Source organism: Calidris pugnax, unplaced genomic scaffold, assembly GCF_001431845.1.
Source record: "Calidris pugnax isolate Ruff unplaced genomic scaffold, ASM143184v1 scaffold24, whole genome shotgun sequence".
Lineage (NCBI taxonomy): Eukaryota > Metazoa > Chordata > Aves > Charadriiformes > Scolopacidae > Calidris > Calidris pugnax.
The window spans coordinates 12,690,264-12,709,080 of NW_015090922.1; the positions used below are offsets into that span (position 1 = coordinate 12,690,264).

Genomic DNA, 18,817 nt, shown 5'->3' on the forward strand with positions numbered 1-18,817 from the left:
CCGCCGCTACCGGTACCGGCAGCCCCGGCCCGGTGGGCTGGCGTGGGCGGGAGCTGCGGCTGCCCCGGTTTCCCGGGGTGTCGCCCGGTGTCCCCCGGCCCCGCGGCGGGAGGGAGGGAGGGAGAGGTGGCGAGGAGACGGCGATCAGGAAGAAAACTCTGCGCTTCCTCTTCGTGTCAGCGCTCCCGAGCCGGCGGGCGGCGGGGGACGTGTCCTGCCCGGGGCTGTCAGCGGCAGCCGGGGCCACCGGCGCCCGCTCGGTGGCTGAACGGCGTTTGGGATGTTGGCCTCGGGGCAGGCAGCGCCTGGAGGCGGGCGGCGGCGGAGCTCGGTGCCCGCCGTTAGTTGAAGACGGTCGGCTGGGCTGCGGCCAGGAAACTGACTGAAATTTACCCTGTTTGTAAATATCTCTCTGCAGCTTCTCCCTATGTGCCGTGCTGATTCCCTCTTGCCCCCTCCCCACCCCGCTCTGGATGCCCCTAAATTATCTCCCTACACTTCTAGAGGGGACTGATTTGTTTAAAGGTTTAGGCTCATCCAAGTATCATTTCACATGTAATAGGGGTTTCATAAGTAGCAAATGTATTCTTGCCTTTTTTCCCTGGTACAACACGCTACTTTACTTCTTTTTAAATGGTTTGCTTTTAAGAAGTGAGGTGGCCTATCTCAGAAATACAAAATTTGGTGTCAGTTGTCAGCAGCAGTAAGTTATGAAAAGGACCCAATCCTAGCTGCCACGCTGGTACAAGAATCATAGGATGGTTTGGGTTGGAAGGGACCTTAAAGATCACGTAGTTCCAGCCCCACTGCCGTGGGCAGGGGCACCTCCTACTAGACCAGGGTGGTCAAAGCTCCATCCAGCCTGGTGTTGAACACTTCGAGTTCTGCCCTTGAAGTCAGAGGAGCTATTTCTATGAATAGACCCACTTCTTTAGAGGAGCGTTCCTAGGATGTGGCCCTAGAGTTACTGGAAGCTTGCTGGAGTGCATAAACTTCACAGTGGGAAAGTATGATGGGGGGAAATGTTGGTAGCTTAATATGTGTTTGTTTATGAGGCTTTCCAAGTGTATAAGTGATGCAGATTGAACTCTGTGCTGAGAACCACACGGCCGACCTTTAAACTTTAGTCAGGTTTCGGCAGCGTGTAGCGGGTGCAGAGATCATCATGCAGTTTGGGGCCATTAATAGTTGAAGAGTTCATGTTAGTTTGTACCCTTGTAATTAGGAGGCATAACACCAGTCTGATTGCTGTAAAAACATTATTAATTTACTGCTATGTCATAACTAGCTAGTTATGAAAGAGCAATGCTTTGTTATTGCTACAGAACTTTTCTTCCAGCAAGAGACTAGCTACAGTTTTGTGTTTCCAGAAACAATAGTGTGTCTGGATTGGATTTTTTAATAGTAGTATTTGCTTTGAGAGAGTGTGTATATTTGTTTCTTAATTGTATATGGTCTTACGTAATTCCTTAAGTTTAGTTAAGAGATTAGTGACTATCTGCAAGCTCTTCAGTGTTGCATAGAAGTGATTGCATATGGGTATGGGGGAAAATATGCTTGAACGTTTACACTTCTCATTGTATGTACATATAGTTTGTTCATGCAAGTTAGTTGTAGAGCTGCAATTGATCAGGAAGAGCTATGGTTATAATTTGGTATGCAGCTGAACACTTAAGCCAGAACAACAAAAAATCTAAACCAAAAAAACCCCAAACCCACAAGTTGATTATTAATGCTGTAAGTAATGTATAGGTAGTAAGTGGGGATATGTTGTCCTGTGGACTGAAAATATAGAAATAGATACACTATCATGTTTCCTGCATTCTAGAATTTCAGACATTGAAATGTGAAGTATATATGAAATGTGGGGCTTGGCTCTTTGACTTACAAAGATTTTCTTACCCTGCTTGACCCACTGGTCAGGTGATTGAGGTACTACTTTTAAGAATAAATGAGCTGCAGAGCTGGACCCATCATACAAGAACTCCAAGTACACTGACAGATTAAACGTTTGTTGTTTTTTTTTTTTCCCCAGTGCATAGTTGCAACATCACATGACGTTTCTTGCCACATCCAGTGTTACTACCTATGTTTCAGGATTTTAATGTAGAAAGAATTTTATGCGGCATATTAGTTATGTCATTGGGTCAAGCCTTCTGTGTCTTTAGTAATGGATGTGTAGAACATGTCAAATTCTCTATTTTTATTGTCTGATGTGGTTATAGTTCTTCAGTGAAATTCATAGCCTGTCTGTAGTCTGAAGCATTTATATCATGCTTGTACATTTGTAAATCTAAAGCATGCACTTAAATATTTGCAAAGATTGGTCTTACACTTTTGAAAGTGAGTTTTGTGATGAAAATTCTGAAGTGTGACAATGCAAGAATGGACTATGCTGTCAGAATCAAAGAATTCATTAAAGAAAATCTTCAAGTTAAAAAGAAACATAATTTGATTATTTTTTTTCATAGGAAACGTACTGTTTCTAATAGTTAGAAGGTAATGAAACTTTTTTTCTGTCTGGTAGTTCTTCCTTTATGCCCTCATTTGGGTTACTGTTTGTGTGTCTCAAAGATGTGTTGTTTTGGTTTTTTAATGCAATTCATCAGCAGTATGGCACTAAGTGATGTTTCTTGTTGGTTGCTATGTGCTTTCAGAGGACTATGGGAGTATGCTGCTTGCGGAGGCTCTACTGGAAGAATGTTTGAAGGAAAACTTTGCCAAACTGAAGGACTCCATTCCACTGATAGAGAAGAACGAGCCAAAACTGAGTGAAGCTAAACAGTATCTTACCAATATCTTAAACAGAGGAAAACTACGGGTAAGTGGGCTCTGTTGTTGTAATTTCTTCCAACTGGATGCTTCTTTCATATGATTATTAGTCTGTTACAAGGTGTTGGTGTTGCCTGTCCATGTCCCTGTATGTGCTGCGCTGTGTTGTAGGTATTACTAATGGAGTGGTAATGCAGTACAGCTTTGTGCTGTCTTCCATTGGGAGACTTGCTTCTTCATATGCAAATGGATTATGTGCTACAAGTATATGTCCTGTTGATTTTTTTGTTAGAAAGAAGAAGGATAAATAGTTAGGAATTCTCTGGGGTGGTGAGGCATGGCCACATAACTGTGCTGTCAGGCTTGCACAGCTGAGTGAACGACTGCTGCTCCAGCTCTGAGGGAATGTGTGCACCTAGTCAGCTCCACATCAGAGGTAAATTGTGCCACAAGCTGCTGTCAGGCACTTCAGGTTGTGGTGAGAGTCCAGGATTACTGCCTTGCTTTCACTCTCTGCCAGAGAAGTTATGCAAAGTTATGCTTTGGTTTTATTTTGTGGTCTGGGTGGTTGGAGGCTACCTGTCGACTCAGCTGCAGAGCTTTAGGAGTGTTTTAAGACTCTGCCTCAATGGCTGCTGCTGTATTGGTGTCCTTGGACAGTTCCATACCTGGCTTTAAAAAGATGATCAATTACAACAGTCTGTCTTAGGCTTGTATTACTTTTGGTCCTGAAACTTACAGGCTAGTTAGCTTAGAAGTGTATGTTTTACTTTTATCATGCTAATTTCCAGGGAGCACGTGTGCAGTGGCTTTTTTGGGGGGAGTTCCATGTGCCTAACTTCTTAAAAGTCAGTGTATTTAAAAAGTAAAAAGGAGCCGGGAAGGAAGGGAAGTCAATCCAACCCTTTTTCTTTATCACTTAGCCCCAGTAACAGCCAGAACTACTGAATCCTTCCAGGTCTTGGTGCTAAGTTTGGCTGCATGAATTGCCATTACTGTTTGTTAGTGATGACTTGGCTACTCGTACAGCATTGACCTTGTATTGACTACATGTACTTATAAAGAAAAAAACCAAGAGTATGAAGTTTGGGAACCCTTTCATGTTTTTCAAAGCATAAAGACGGTCTAAATGGATGTATTTTACCGAGTTTTTTTATTACATGGTTTTGTATGTATGTTTTCAACCCTTAAGAAACCAAAACAATCTCAGAAATTGCAGGCATGCCTTCTGTTTTTCTAGTGTTGTCTGAAAATTCTTTGATAACTTAAGAAAATCTGGGAGCTTTATCGCTCTTTAATTAAATGTAGAGAGAAGAGGGGAGCACTTGACAAAAAAGCGATGCTTTCTGCCTAGTTTAAAAGCAGGGGATTTTCTTGCTATGTATGTAGGTAGTTCTGGCAATGCCAAGCTTTTATGTGCTGTCTGTGGCTGGTGAATCAATAGAATAGGTCAGCTAAAACCAAAGAGGTGGCTTGTAAGTTGTGTGTTTCCAAAGTAGTTGCCTGACCTTTGTTGCCTGCACCTATCATCAGCAGTGCCCTAAGATCTCTAGATGCCTAAATGCTTCCTGCTCTGGCCTGTGGAGCTACAATTTTGAGAGGAAAGCATTATGAATCTGCTTAATTTTTTCAGAAGTACCTCATTCTTGCTGTCTGGAATTTTACCATTTAAATACTTTTTCCTTTCCCTGCTCCATTTCAGCCTAAGTACATGACAGAAACTATGCTGATCCTTGGAAAGCTTCATTATGTGGAGGGATCCTACAGAGATGCCATCAGCATGTACGCAAGAGCAGGAATTGATGACCTCTCAACAAAAGATGAACCTCTGTACATGCTGCGTTTGGTGACTGAAGCCTTTGTTATTAAAGGTAAAAGACCACATATGCATATTTGAAGTAAGCTGTGTTTAGGTTGCAGTTGAAGGTATTTGTCCAAGTGATTTGACTGGAGCAGAGTTAGGGCAATGTCGTGTGCTTTAGAAAATCCGACTGGGTATGGTCTGTGTAGTTTATACTTGAAGGCATTATGGAGTCGTAGTCCATAGTTTTTAAACTTGGTTGGCTTGTAAAGAAAAACTTGAAATTGGAAATCTTGCAGTAACTGTTGGCTCTAAGTCAGCAACACACTTGAGCTTGTGTATCCATTTTGGGAAAATCTTAATCAAGCACCCAGCTGACTTGGGGCCTATGCCTTCTTTTAGAAAGAGTTCATCTACTTGTAAATTTTAGTGTTTTCTGTAAATTAAGCAAAGACAATGTTTCCAAGTTTTAAACTCTGGACTAACAGAATATGTGCTTTCAAAGCAGGTAGTATATTTTTGCAATGCATGTCACACAGTATCAGACTTTATGTACAAACAGGAATCTCTCCTTCCCCTTGTATTTCTACAGACATTGCACTGTTTGAGAGATCCTAATAAAAACTGCCTCTACGGGTAATGAAATTGCATTTGGTTTTTGAGTGGGGGAAAGGAAGACCCTAGTCAGTTTTTGACTTGGGGGGAAAAAAGATCAGTAATCTTCTCCTTCATTTGCTTTCAGTTCCTTTGTAAATGTTGCTCAAGTTCTGCTACCTATCTACTGCTTTCTACTCTTTTCAGCATGTCCACCAGCTAATTAGGTGAATGAGAACTCTGATGATCAGATACCTTCAACTGGTATGTAAAAGAGTGAAACCAAATCAACCCAAAATACTGTTTGACTGGGCTGCTAGTATTGCTGATAATAATTTGGATGTTTCATGATCTCACATGGTCATTCAGCTTTTTTGAAAACCTGTTTGTGCTGCTTTGCTTGCTTTGATTTTGTTTTCTGTGGGACTGATTGAATCTGCTTCACTAATGAGCTTTTGTGGAGTAGGACTAATTTACTTGTAACTTGCACTAACACTTGCATGGCATGCAGGGGTGAGTAACTGCCAGTGTGTTTCATAGCAGTGTATCTGAGAGCAACTATTGGTGCACTCCAGAGTCTGAAGGAGATGCACTGTCCTTTCTGGGAACTGGTTAAGGCCCTTGGTGAGGTGTGAGTGTAATGACAAGGTATGCATGAACACTGATGGAATAACACTGCTCCTCGAAGGCCTCTCCTATGGTATTGACTACCTCACTTGCATATGAAGATATTGGGGGTGAGATGTTTGCCTTGGAGGATCAGGCCATAATTTTTTTTTCCCCATGTTGTTTAGCATGGAATGTAAATATTGTGTTGTCCCTGTATTTGTGTGTATACCCTAAGGAGCCCCTACCATTGCAGAGCAACCTCTGTGCTGTTACTGTTCCACAGTTTTTATCCTCCATGATTGTTATATTCAGATTATACAAGATATCAAGGATACAGTAGGTTACTCAGTATTCTGCCAAAGTTTCTGACAAAGTCCATCAGAGTGAAGCTTGTCCAGCTGAGTTTTGAGAGGGCACTTATTGCTAGGATCACTGTTCCCCCATGCCATGTGCTCAACCTCCCAGTCTTAGAGAAAAAGCCCTCAAATGTTAGAAGTTTGTACAGATAAGTATGGCTACAGCAGTGTGGATTTAAATTTTCATTTCAAAACATGTCTGTCCAGGCTACCCGTGCAGTGCAAGTAACAGCACAGAGCTGAATTGTTTAAAATTCAATTATACTTTATGCTGAAGATTTTTCTTATTTCCCTTTTGTCATTTGCTATCTCTGCAGAAATTCTGTTGATCCATGTTAATGCCTTTGCTTGAGCTATTGGTTGCTTATGCAAGCTGAAACCTTCTTCAAAGATGCTTTTGAAGATCATTGGTAGTAAAATTTTTGCAGGGATCATTTAGGCAACAATCTAGAAAAGCCACATTCCTGTCTTTATTTCAGGGCAGAACTTAGGTTCCCCACTTAATTTCTTACTTAGATTGTCAGTAATGGGAGAAAGCAGTTGGTTTAGTAGCATATCCCTGCTCATATGTAGTGTTTGGTTAAACACTAGAACTTTGTGTCACTTTTTAGTATGAACCTGAAACCACCTTGGTTTTGAGTAACTATTTCTGCTAGGATGTGCTTATATGTGGAATGTTAGTGTAGGTTCTCAAGCACTCCAGATTATGCTTGTAAGGTCATGGGAAAAAAAAAAAGTCAAATCAAAGGCACTCACACTTATTCTTTACTGTTGGAAACAAACAAAAATAGGACGAGAAAGTTATGGGATGCAGTGAGGCCAGAAATGAAATGTGAACCAGCAAAACTTTGCTTTTTTTAGAGTATGTTTTGAGCTCCACAACACTGAAGGTTGGACATTGAACTAAATCTCTGGGGTATTCCTTTGAAGGTCCATAGCATGTAGTAGGTTTGTATTATGGTAAGAAGCAATATGGATTTTATTCCTTTAGATTGGACTGCAGAAGCTGAACAGGGAAAAGTTTCTTGCTTGCCTTGCTCAGTAGACTTCCACCCAAGGTGAGTATCAAGCAGTAAACGTTGAAGTTACTTATAAATTCAGGGACTTCAGCAGTTGACAAGTGACAGAAGAAATGGCACAGAGGACTCTTCCAGTTTCTCAGCCGACTGCTTTTGTGTGTCCTGTTTCTAAATCTTCATGTTGTGAGGAGAGAAATTCTGTGGGCACTGTGAGTGGAGCTCTGACAACAGTTTAATTTTTCACAATAACTAATTTTAACCTGTTATAGTTAGTTAATAGATGTTTGCTCTGTATTGTCTCCTTCCTCCCCATCCTCCATGAAGTTAATTCTGCTCAGTTCACAGCACAGCAGGTAATCTCTGATGCAAGCAGTTCTTTCTGTTGCATAAAATAGTGAGCAAACTTGCTCTCATTTTGCTTCTAATTCCCTTGGGACATGTTGTGGCTTCATTATCTGGCATTATCCATTTGAAACAACTGAGTGAAAAAGACTTCAGAACAAAGCGTGTAACTGCTGGAGCCCATTGGTTTCCCTCTGGCTGTACTTGCTGCAGAAACCTCACAAAGATCTCTGATCCCAGTGGAGAAATCTTCCAGGCAGTAGGGTGGGTCACAATCCTTTACAAAGCCAAGTAGGTATGCTGAAGCCCTGGCTAGAGCTATGAAGTCAAAGTTTGTAGAAAGGCTCCTATGTTGTTGCAGTGTTTGTTGCACAGCCTTCCTTGCTGCGCTGAGTTGAGACCGTGTCAAAAGCTGAAGGAGACTGTTGGCAGCCCAAGCGCTGAAGGCTCAGGCAGGGCTGATATGATGTGTAGGTCCTGTCTTTCTAAGGACTGAGAGTGCCTTTGGCTTGCTGCAGTGCTTGTGGTCAGGATGTGTGGCATCAGAGCTGCTGCAAGGCAAGTCAGCCCCGTGCAGAGGAGCTCCCTGTGTCAACCAGGCCAGCTGTCAGGCCAGGCACTGGACTTCTTCCACCTGGAGGGGGGTAGCCCAGGGATAGGTAGCTAGCTAAATCTGTGCAGTGATGACATAGCATTGCAAATGGTATCTAGTTGATTTTCTGGTGAGTCGAAGCTTTAACAGTCCCACTGCCTCTTTTTCTCCTTTTGTCCAGTCCATTCTGCAGTCATTTTTTGTATTGTTATTGGCCATTTTTAGCTCAAGGTGGGTTTAACTTGTGCAGTTCCAATCTGAACTCTCTGTACAGTCAGAATTTGACAGTGCTGGGGTGATTCATCACCTCTTCAAATGGCGTCTGACACAGATGAAGCACATGGTATTGTACAATACAGCCTCCTCTTTGGTGTCTGTGAGGAGGCTGTGCACTAACTTTTTTGTGGGTGTCTAAATATGGTTGAGATTAATCCCTTGTATCAAAAAGCTGCAGTGTGAGCTTGGCCTTTTTAGACCTTTGAAAAATCCATGTGGAAAAGAACAAGGTGATGCTGTGTCTGTAAGAAGCCTTGATCGTAGTCTGTGTTCTGTTATAACAGGTCCAACCACAAGTCACACATACAAGGAAAAGAGACTTTGTTAGTTTGGTGGTTTGGAGAAGTCGTTATTTTGTTCCTGAACCCATTTGAGTCATTTAAAGCTGTGTAAGATCTGTAGTATGACACCTGAAAAACTGTAAGATCATGAGAAACTCTGCTGGATTGAGCCACTGGTCTTTAAGAGCCCTCCTAAGAGCTGTGAATGCTATTGCTGAAAGCAAAACCCTGAATCCACTACATGAGGGTTTTTCCTGAGCTTGATTATGCTAAACAGCCTGGAGCCTGCATCCAGGGTTCTGGGTTCGGTCCAGCTCTTTGTGGGTTTTCAGGGTTTTTTGTTTGCTCTTTTTTTGGACAAACTGCTGATTTTACGTGTTTTCCTGTTTCTCTTATGGTTGTGTTTTTTAAAACTTCAATGATAGTGAGGTCAGTATTGCTTGGAAAAATATTGTTCTGCTGCTTCCCCCTGTGAAATCTTTGTCTTGGGTTTGTAATACTGGAAGTGGTTGTTTGGAGGTTACAGTGGTGAAAAGAAAACAGTGATATCACATAGAGATAATAAACAGGAAAACTGACCTTTTACTTACCTTGTTTGAAAACTACCTATTTGGGTTTAGTCATGATTTTAAATTGACTAACTGAAGCCTTGAAATTTGAATAATCTACTTTAAGCTTCCTTTTGTGCTTGTGCTGCTTAATTGATTTCTTGTTTTGTGTTTGCAGAACTATTAAAAACATGTAGGTTTGCACTCAGTAAATATAAGTCTGGTATTAAAATTGTTAATTCTAACTAATTGGACAATATATCACCCACTTGTTCATACACTACATTGGAGTCTTTAATTTTGACATTTACTTGTCTGTCATTCATTTTATAATATGGTTTTCCACAGGATGATTAATTTCCTAGGTTAGATTTGTATTCAACTGCACTTGTTTGGAAATCAGAATATAATGTACAGTTAAAGGTAGCTTTATTGCAAAGCTAAGTTCTGATAAATCTTTTTCCTCTTTAAAGAAAATCTTTTCAGTTAAAACAATGTCTGGAGCAAGTGAAATTCATTTAACTCAGTGTTTCTGTTAAATGTTAAAACTGATACATTTCTTGTCATGTGTGCTTTTTATTTTTTTTTATTTTTAGATTAAAATGAGGAAAAATAAGCTTTCCTGTTTGGTTTTATTTAGGCAAAGCTTTGTTGGTTCATCAGCTCTGAAAAGCTAATCATTGAACTAAATTACTGGAGAGAACTGGAAGGGAGAAAGAAATGTGTGTGGGGGGTTTTGTTGTTTTTTGTCCTCCCTGGAAGAAAGCGCCTCTATTTTAAAGACTTATTTCTGTACTTCATCAAACTCTTATTTCAGATCCTAAGCCAGTAACTTCTCCAGGTTTTTTTTGCTACCGATCCCATAGTGCAAGGTTATATTCCATCCAAACAATGTTATTTAGTTATTGTGTGTTACAGGCTTAACTTAAGCAGCCTTCCTTTTAAAAAGAGTGCTTCTGAAAACAGAATTTCCAGTCAGCTTCTCTGGGATGAGATTTTTGTCCACTTAGTTTTTGATGAAGGAGATGGCAATACCCAAACTATTGAGTGTACTGGAATACAGACTGCTTGGAAAGATTTTGAGTGCCAGTAGTTTGAACGATTTCAAGTACAGATAAAGTGAGTTTGGAAACATTGTGTTCACTCATTCATTTGATAATCTTCTTTTGAAAGTGAATTTACTCTTCTAACTTATTTTTGCAGGAAGCATTTTTAGTTCAAGTCATGTTTTACAATCCTGTTAACAGGCTATATATGCACTTTCTGAACCTGCTCCACATTTCAGAGGGCATAATGTTTTGCAAGGTGCATTCTCCTTTTCCATACAAGCATTTGGAATACTGTTCTGCCTCTATTCTGCCAAAAAAGCCTCCCTGTGATTGTGCATGCTCTTGTGCTTGGGATCTTTTGCACAGGCTCATTTTTAATGAGTTCTTGAAGCCCTCTAAGAAAAAAACTTTGCTGTAATAACTAAAAAGAGATAGTGTGTGGAGGTCCTGCTATGTAAGGACATACCTTGTCTTGTTGTCTGAGACAAGTATAGGAAATGGGTTTATGGAAGGTTGATGGCATTTTTTCCGTGTTCAAATAAAGAGTTTTCTTTATGTCCTCTCTGGGTGCTAATGGGGGACCGTAAAAGCGTATTATAACTGCACATGTCAAGATAAAGATGATCCATGCTTGTATTATTGTTCACTAGCCATCTGACTATAAGGAAAATATTCAGATCTGCTAGTGGTAAAAAAAGAGGGAACCTAGCTCTTCCTTCTTCCAGCACAACCAACTTCCCCATAAAAAGCTGAGTTTTCTCCCTGCCCACATTGCTACTACTGACTGACATGGGGGCAACCTACTACAATGTACCCATTTAGCAGAAATGGGCACTAGGTTGTTAGGGCCAGGAAAAAATCCTAAGAGTCTGAATTCTCTCCCTACCTCTCCCCATTAGTTAGTCAATTATTAATCCCTGTTAGTGTCAATTATGTTGTTTAGGCACTGTTGACATCATGGTATGCTTACTGTAGGCTCTTACTTGAGAGTCTAAATCTTCTCTACCCTAATCATCCTATTCAGACCAGGAGGGGTGTTACTTTTAAAGTGTGCTGACTTTGCTGGGACTCCAATTCACTATTGTCTGCAACGTGCCCACCTTGGAAGTGACAGTGCTGACCAAATGCACTTGAGTTCCTTGTAGTGTTCAGGAGAGTAGCGAAGACTTTCCTGAAGACAGCACCAGGGTTCCTGGTAGTTTGATGAAGTTTGATGATTGTGATGAGCCAGAATTATACAGAGCACAAAGTTAAGAAAAGCGTAGGTTTGGGTGAAAGTTGTGGGAAAAATTATCTAAAACTTTGATTTCACTTTTTTTTTTTTTGCTGCAAATATATTGGTCTTGTTTGGTAATGGGCTTCATGAGGATGATTGACACTTGGCAATACACAGCTGTTCTAACATAGATGTTGCTTTTGATATGGTACACTGGATTTCAGTAGTCTCCTCCTGTTCTTTTAACTGCTGTTTCTGCTACTGGCAGCTACTCAGTGAGGTTACTTTTGCCAGTATTTTCAGCTGCTGCTGTGACTAAGTCAAACTGCAATAGAAGAAAAAATTTATTTTCATTATTTTTTAAATTTTTTTTAAACGATCTGTCGGGGCAGGATACAGATTCCTTTATGTTGGAATCCTTCCATAATGACTAAAAATGGCTGAGATTCATATCTCTGAGCATAGAGATCTGTGGGAGATGGGCTCCTTTAAGCAGAACCTAAATAGTAAAACTAGTTTTCTTGGCTGACCATTAGGAAAATTGAGTCCCAGCCACATGGATGTATGATACAATATGACATTAAAAACTGAGTAACTGAGGGTAAGGTATTTTGTTGGCAGAACTTGTTTTCACTTTTGCTTGACAAAAACGGCATCTTTTAAATGTTAATCCACATCTGGGAGAGAGGCTTTGTTCTGTACCTGGTACACACTTCAAAGTGCTCGTGTTCACAGTTCTGCCAGCTTGACAGGAAGCATGCCGTTTACGCGTGTTGGCATCAGAGTAGCTGTCTAATAGGCTAAACCCCCGGTTTGTAGATGCTGATGTCTTGATAAAAGGGCCTAGTATTATGTCTTCTGTGGGTTTTCGGCATAGAAATTTAAGAGTTTGGAGTTGCTCTTACGTTGTGACAGTGATGACTTTGAAACTGTTGCATTTTGGTGAATTGTGTGCCTTGGTGCCGCTGCTTTTTAGGTTTGATATGAAAGAGTTGCCAGGTCCAGCCTGGGCATTCTTGGTGTTCCCAGGCTTCCCTGCTGTGCTCCATGAGCTCTTCTCTGCCGTTGGGTAAGGTAGTTTACTTTTTTCTGTTTGCATTTTAGAAGTAATTTATTTAGCACAATCTGGTATGTACAAATGCAGCATGGGTGTGATTTTTAGACTTCTGAGGAGAGCTAGCTGCAGGCCACTAAACGCAAATAACTGAACATTGGAAAGTAGAAGAAGACAATAACTTCTTGTTCCTCTTGTTAATGATTTTGGTTTCTGTGACTGTGAAGTTTTGTTAGTCTTCTGCTATCTTCTCCACAGACAATTGCAGGTGCTGGTTGCACACATGCACAGGACCTCTCCACCTCCCGCACTATCATTTAGTTCTCTAAAGCTGTGGGGTCAGCAGTGTCAGGAGATATACGAGTAGTTTCACGTGCTTTTTTGCTAGGAAACGGAACAAAGAATGCACAATGTTTGTGTGGGAATGTGAGACAACACCTTATTTTCACTAAAAGAAAACAAATACAAATTTACTCTCAGAGGGCCCAAACTAGGGGTCACGTTTACATGGGTATGGTGCTGTCCCCATGCTGGGGTTGTGTTGTGTAGCATGGTGTGTGTCCAGTGGCCACAGGAAGATTTCCATGGGCTGGTTTACCTTGGAGTAAGCTCTGAATGCGTCTGACCATCTCTTGAAGTTACAGGGGAATAAACTGTTAGTCCTCACAGGCTATGTCTGTTTTAAAGAAATGTAAATAGAATTGTCTTGAGTGCTTGATACAAATCAGCATAGTAAAATCTGAATTACCCTCCTGTCTTCTCCTTCCTGCTCCCAAAGTACATATGAAGGTGGGGTACTCAGGTTTAGTGGCTGTGACTGCAGCTGGAACAGAACTTTCTCACTGTTGATGCTGCCTGGCAGTGATGCAGATGAGCTCCAGCTGAATAAATCTCAATACTTGGTCATCAGCACCATCTCTCTGCTTTGTGCCCCATCCACTTTTAATTTTTCTCATCTGATTCTGCCTGTTGTTTTTAAAGCAGGGAAAAAAATGTAATTTGTGAATGTGGATGGTGTTGACAAAGTCATTTAGATGTGGGGCTGTAAGAGATTGCTGTTCTCCCCTGTGTTTGCTGTGCCCCATAGCATTGCTCCAGCAGAGGTAGCTCCTTGACTGCTATCAGCTGTGTCATGGAATGGAGGTGGCCTCTTGTACCAGGACAGTGAACACTTTCTAGCAGTGGTCCCCGAAGTGGGGTGTTTGTGCCTTGAGGGGTGTGCAAGATGATCCACTGGGATGCAGGAGAAAAATACTGGAATTTCTATTTATTTTTTCTTTAAAAAAAACCCAAACAAATGACCATTAAAATTAAGCTATATTAATGTATTGGATTGACAGTGATGCCCTTGCTCAGTCTGTATGTCTGAGGGTTCCGTGTCCACAAGTGTCTGGTGGAAAAGTGGATGTTCAACGGTGCAGAGATGCTTACAGAGGCCCCTGGTTTTTTCACTTCCAGTGTATTGCAGTTCACGCATGCTGTTCACATGTGCCTGGTTAAGTGAATTTATGTATTATATTATCTAGATTTAACTAAACTAACTCTCATGAAATAGACAAGTAGCTTAAAGATTCCATCAAAGAAATTGCAGATTGTAGGTAGTACTAATAACATCAGCACAGTGAACAATAAGAAAAGGCAGAGACTACTCCTATCATGAGCTCTTTATCAGCCACATTACGAGGTAAAAACAATGGCAATATAATCAGATCTATTTGGCAGTGTTTAAAAATCCAGTGATACTCAATTTATTTTTAGAAGCCTCTTTTGAAGTTTCTTACATTACAACAGAAGATGAAAAACCACGTACCATTGGGGAAACACTTGTTCTTCCTGCCGCTGCAAAATGGCTGAAAAAATACACAGAAGACAATATGGCAACAAACTAAAATGCATTCCTTTAGAAGACACATAGACGACATTGCAAAAGACTTGAAGAAGCAAGTGTTAGAACAAACTACATGGTGTGGGAAGTTTACTATACAGTTGCACAAAAGTACAGATGTTTCTAATAGGTCTCAGCTGACGGAGTTTACTAGATTCTGGTTCAATAATGAAATACACTTAAGAACTACTTTGCAGCGTAGTGGGACCCAGAAGTGCACAAAGTGCTGTAGGATGTCATCAATGTGGTTAGCTCCATAAACACAAGCCTTTTAAAGAGAATCTTTACAATACTTTGTAAATACTATGAGAATACTTGTACTGAGATGGGGGGGGGTAACCATGAACATCTTTTGTACCCCACCAAAGCTCACTGGTTATCTCCTGGCAAAGTGCTTAAAAAAAGTTGTCAGACTTAAAGACAAGTTGTGCCTTTTCTTTGTTTTACAAGAAGTCGTTTTGAATTTACTGACCTTTTCTGTGATGAGGGGTGTCTGGCAATAGCATGCTACCTAGCAGGTACTTTTTGAAAAAAAAAAATCCATGTAAATATATAATAAAACATTGTGAAGCAATGTGTGTAAATAACTATATACATATGTTGGATGTGTATACTCAACAATTATGTTCTCTTTACTCGTGGGGTGTATGATCAAAAAAGTTTGGAGACCACTGTGTTACAGGTTAAAGCTAAGGTTCAAAGATCTGCCATGAAGCTTAAGAGCAGCCAGCAGATAGGCAGCAGGTCATAGAATCATAGAATTCCTGGGTTGGAGGGCATCTTTCAGGTCATCTAGTCCAACCATCAACCTAACACTGACAAAAGCCATCACTAAAGTGTATTGCTAAACACTACGTCAACCTGTCCTTTAAATACCTCCAGGGATGGTGCCTCAACCACTTCCCTGGGCAGCCTGTTCCAATGCTTGATAACCCTTTCAGTGTAAAAATAATCCCTAATATCCAATATCTAAACCTCCCCTGGTGCAACTTGAGGCCATTTCCTCTTGTCCTATCACCAGTTAATTGGGAGAAGAGACTGACCCCTGCCTCTTTACACCCTCCTTTCAGGTAGTTGTAGAGAGCCATAAGGTCTCCCCTCAGCCTCCTTTTCTCCAGGCTGAACAACCCCAGTTACCTCAGCCTCTCCTCAGAAGACTTGTTCTCCAGACCTCACCAGCTTTGTGCCCTTCTCTGGACCTGCTTCAGCACCTCAATGTCTTTTTTTGTGGGAGGGGACCCAAAACTGAACACAGTACTTGAGGCGGGGCCTCACCAGTGCCGAGTACAGGGGGATGATTACTTTCCTAATCCTTCTCACCGCACTATTCCTGATACAGGCCAGGATGCTGTTGGCCACCTTGTCCACCTGGGCATGCTGCTGGCTCATATTCAGTCAGCAGTCAACCAGACTTGAAGTGCTCAGGAAATGAGCATCTTTGGATTTGCTGATTTCCGCAGTAAGATATGCAATGTGTTGCAGAGCCTACAGGGCATTGATCAGGGCAGGTGACTGAGGTTGCATCTCAGGGGAGCACTTACCACCTTTTGGCTTCACAGCCACTCAATCAAAAAGCTGTCCTAGTTCTAATAGTCAGCTTTAGCTGCGATTCCAAGTCTAACTAGATAGAGTTCGTCATGTCAAAATAATTGGAGTAACATTGTTAGCACTGGTTTACTGCATTTAGTGTGAAGGCTGGGAGTAGAGGTCTTGAGTTCTGCTTTGATGCAACTAAGCAGCCTTGCACAGGTTTCTTAAATTTTCAGGCGTCATTCCCAGCTTATGGGAGAAGGTCTCCAGATAATTTTTTTTAGGGTTACTGGAATTTTTTGCCTTTCTACCTTTGATATTTTTGCATGAAAAATACATCAAGTTCATAACAGTTTGCTGTGAATATGCAACAATCCTCTATAATAGGAAGCAATGGTGAAATATGTTTGTGCAGCTTTCTTGGAAAACAAAATGTCTCTCCACCTTTCATGAGGTGCAGTATGAATGAATATGTTGAAAACCAAGGGCTTCTGGGCCTTTTCCCTCTCTTCTATTTGCATTGCAAATAAATCCTGCTGAAAAATCACAGTTTAATTGCCGGGGAGATGAATGTCAAAACCCGTGATGTGAAGTATTTGAACTGCTGTGAATTGTGACAGAAATGATGCATAGTGCTGCGTCTTGCCTATGTCAGCCTAATCCTGGCTGCTGCTTTGGCTTGTTGAGGTTCAGGCTATTTTGCTTTCCAGGACACTGTAATAGGATGATCGAGGGCTGTGCTCTTAAGTTCAAGCCTTAGCCGGCAGGGCAGGCTGGTTGTAATGCTATATCTGAAATGGTTTGGTTGTGCTTTTGAATTTTGTCTTTGAGAAGTGTGTAGTGTTCTGCTGAACTTCGATTAGTCAGCATGCACGTGTATATGTTTGAAGAGCCAGTCTTAAAAGTAGTGGTGTTTCAATGCTAATTGATTTTTTTAGAGCCACCCTTCTGAAGGAGGCTGCAGGCTGCGTGCTGGAAATGCAGTGCACCCTCTCCCTGGGGACAGCTACCCGGAATGACCCGGTGTTCACCGCAGAGTGAGAACGTGCACACAACCAGTTTCCTTGCGGCGGTTGCCATGCAATATGTTCACACCTGGCTTACCTCAAGACAAATTGCTTGTCTTCCTGTCGCTAGAGTAGAACTATTGCATGCGCTTAGCTGAGCAGCACGCTGGCTTCTGGCCAGGGTGGCCTGTCTGTGTGGTGCAGGTGCTATAACCTTACTCTGCCCGCTGGAGCTGATGCTGTTGGCAGGGCTCAAAGTTCCACCTTACGATGTCTTTTGCTCCGAGATGCCCTAGCTGTGTTCGACACTAGTATAGCACCGGGACGCAACACAAGAGGTGGGCTTCACGCTCTGTGTGCTATTGTGTTTCTTTGATTCCTTCCTTAGATTGCCAGGTAGCTCTGATGCTCCTGGGCTATGGGGTTTTAGCAGCTGCAGGCTAACCCTGTTGGTGAAAGTAGCGCGCTGCTGCTGGCCCTGAATTCTTGCACCTACGAACCCACCATTCCCCAGCTGTGTAAATTAATCCAAATATGGGAGGCTACAAGTCTATGTAAAAAGGAAAATTAAAAGAACCTGTGAATGGATTTCTATATTCCTCCTACTCAGAAGGAGGAATGCTGCTATTTGGAGAACTATTTCATGAACTGGAGGAGAGGAAGAATGCCACCTTAGCCTACTCTTCTCTGTAGTGGTTGTGCAGCCTCCATCTATGTGCTGAGGTTTGCAAGACCAAGCGGTGTAACATCCTGCTTTGAGCAGGAAGTTGGACCATGGACCCTCTGGGATCTCTTCCAGCATGAATTTTTATCTCACTGGTGTTGCTGAGAATCTTGATACCGCATATCGATGTACACATGTATGTTCCAGTTCTGGTAATAATATCACCTCATAGCACTGGAGCTACATGATACTGTGTTTTCCCTTGGCAAGGACTCAGTGAGATAAAAGTGGGAAAAAAGCCTTCATAAAATCTTCCTTTCAGGTTTCCATAAATGAGAGTAGTACATTTCAGCTCTAGGTAGAAATTAGTTTGGTGACACCTCTTACAAACCTTATGGGTTTGGTTTTTTTCCTGACATAAATGCAGATTACGTTTAGAAGCGGACAAGAATGGGCAAAGGTTATAGAGAGATCAAGAGCCAAAAATCAATCTTTGTGAGAACTCAAGGAGGTGAATAGAAGCCTTATCTTTATGCAGGAAAGGACAATAGTGTTTCTATAAATAGAAAGTTAGTGCCTCTGAAGCAGGTAGAAAGAGTTTGATCTTTTAGAAAGGACAATCTGGAAGTTTGTCTCTCTTGAAGTCTTCAGCTTTGACTAGACTGTATTAGAAATCTGTATTTTAGCTGTGTAAAATGTTCTTATATATATATGTATATATTTAAATTTGGGAACCCAATTCATATGAGATGAGTTATAAATTGGTATTATCTTACCATAACTCGTTGTGAAACATACTTAAGTCCCTTTACCTTAACCAGTTACCGAGAAAGCATATGGCTTTATGCTTTACTCGGAAGCTAATTCTGTCTTAGCAAGAGCTACACTTTTCTTGCTAAATCCAGTGTGGAAGTAGCATGCACTTTCATGGCTTTCTGACACTTTTTGGGAACTGAGTTGAATTTAAAACATATGTTGTGGTGCAGAGTTTTTCCTCTGCTGATAACTGGGGGATTGTGAAGACTTAGTAGAATTTGTGCTCTCAGGACCAGAGGGCTTTTAAACAGTTTTGTCCAACTGCACCTCAAGCAAATCTGTAATGGTTGGGGCTTTGCACTGTGAGAACTGAATTGGTGGCTGCAACAGCAGGGGACTTCTGTTGTTATTATTCTGTTCTTCACTTTGTCTACTGGATTTTTGTCTACTAATTTTTCTTTTTGTT

At 41.4% G+C, this 18,817-nt stretch overlaps 1 protein-coding gene across 1 annotated transcript in view; it reads left to right on the plus strand.

Annotated features, from left to right (window-relative positions):
• The first annotated feature begins 2,626 nt into the window (after window positions 1-2,626).
• The window catches only part of TTC7A (tetratricopeptide repeat domain 7A), a 179,406-nt gene continuing 163,215 nt past the window's right edge, over window positions 2,627-18,817 (plus strand). The window contains exons 1-2 of the mRNA XM_014951213.1: window positions 2,627-2,821; window positions 4,475-4,643. Coding sequence (XP_014806699.1) covers window positions 2,627-2,821; window positions 4,475-4,643 — 364 coding nt within the window. The remainder of the gene's footprint in view (window positions 2,822-4,474; window positions 4,644-18,817) is intronic.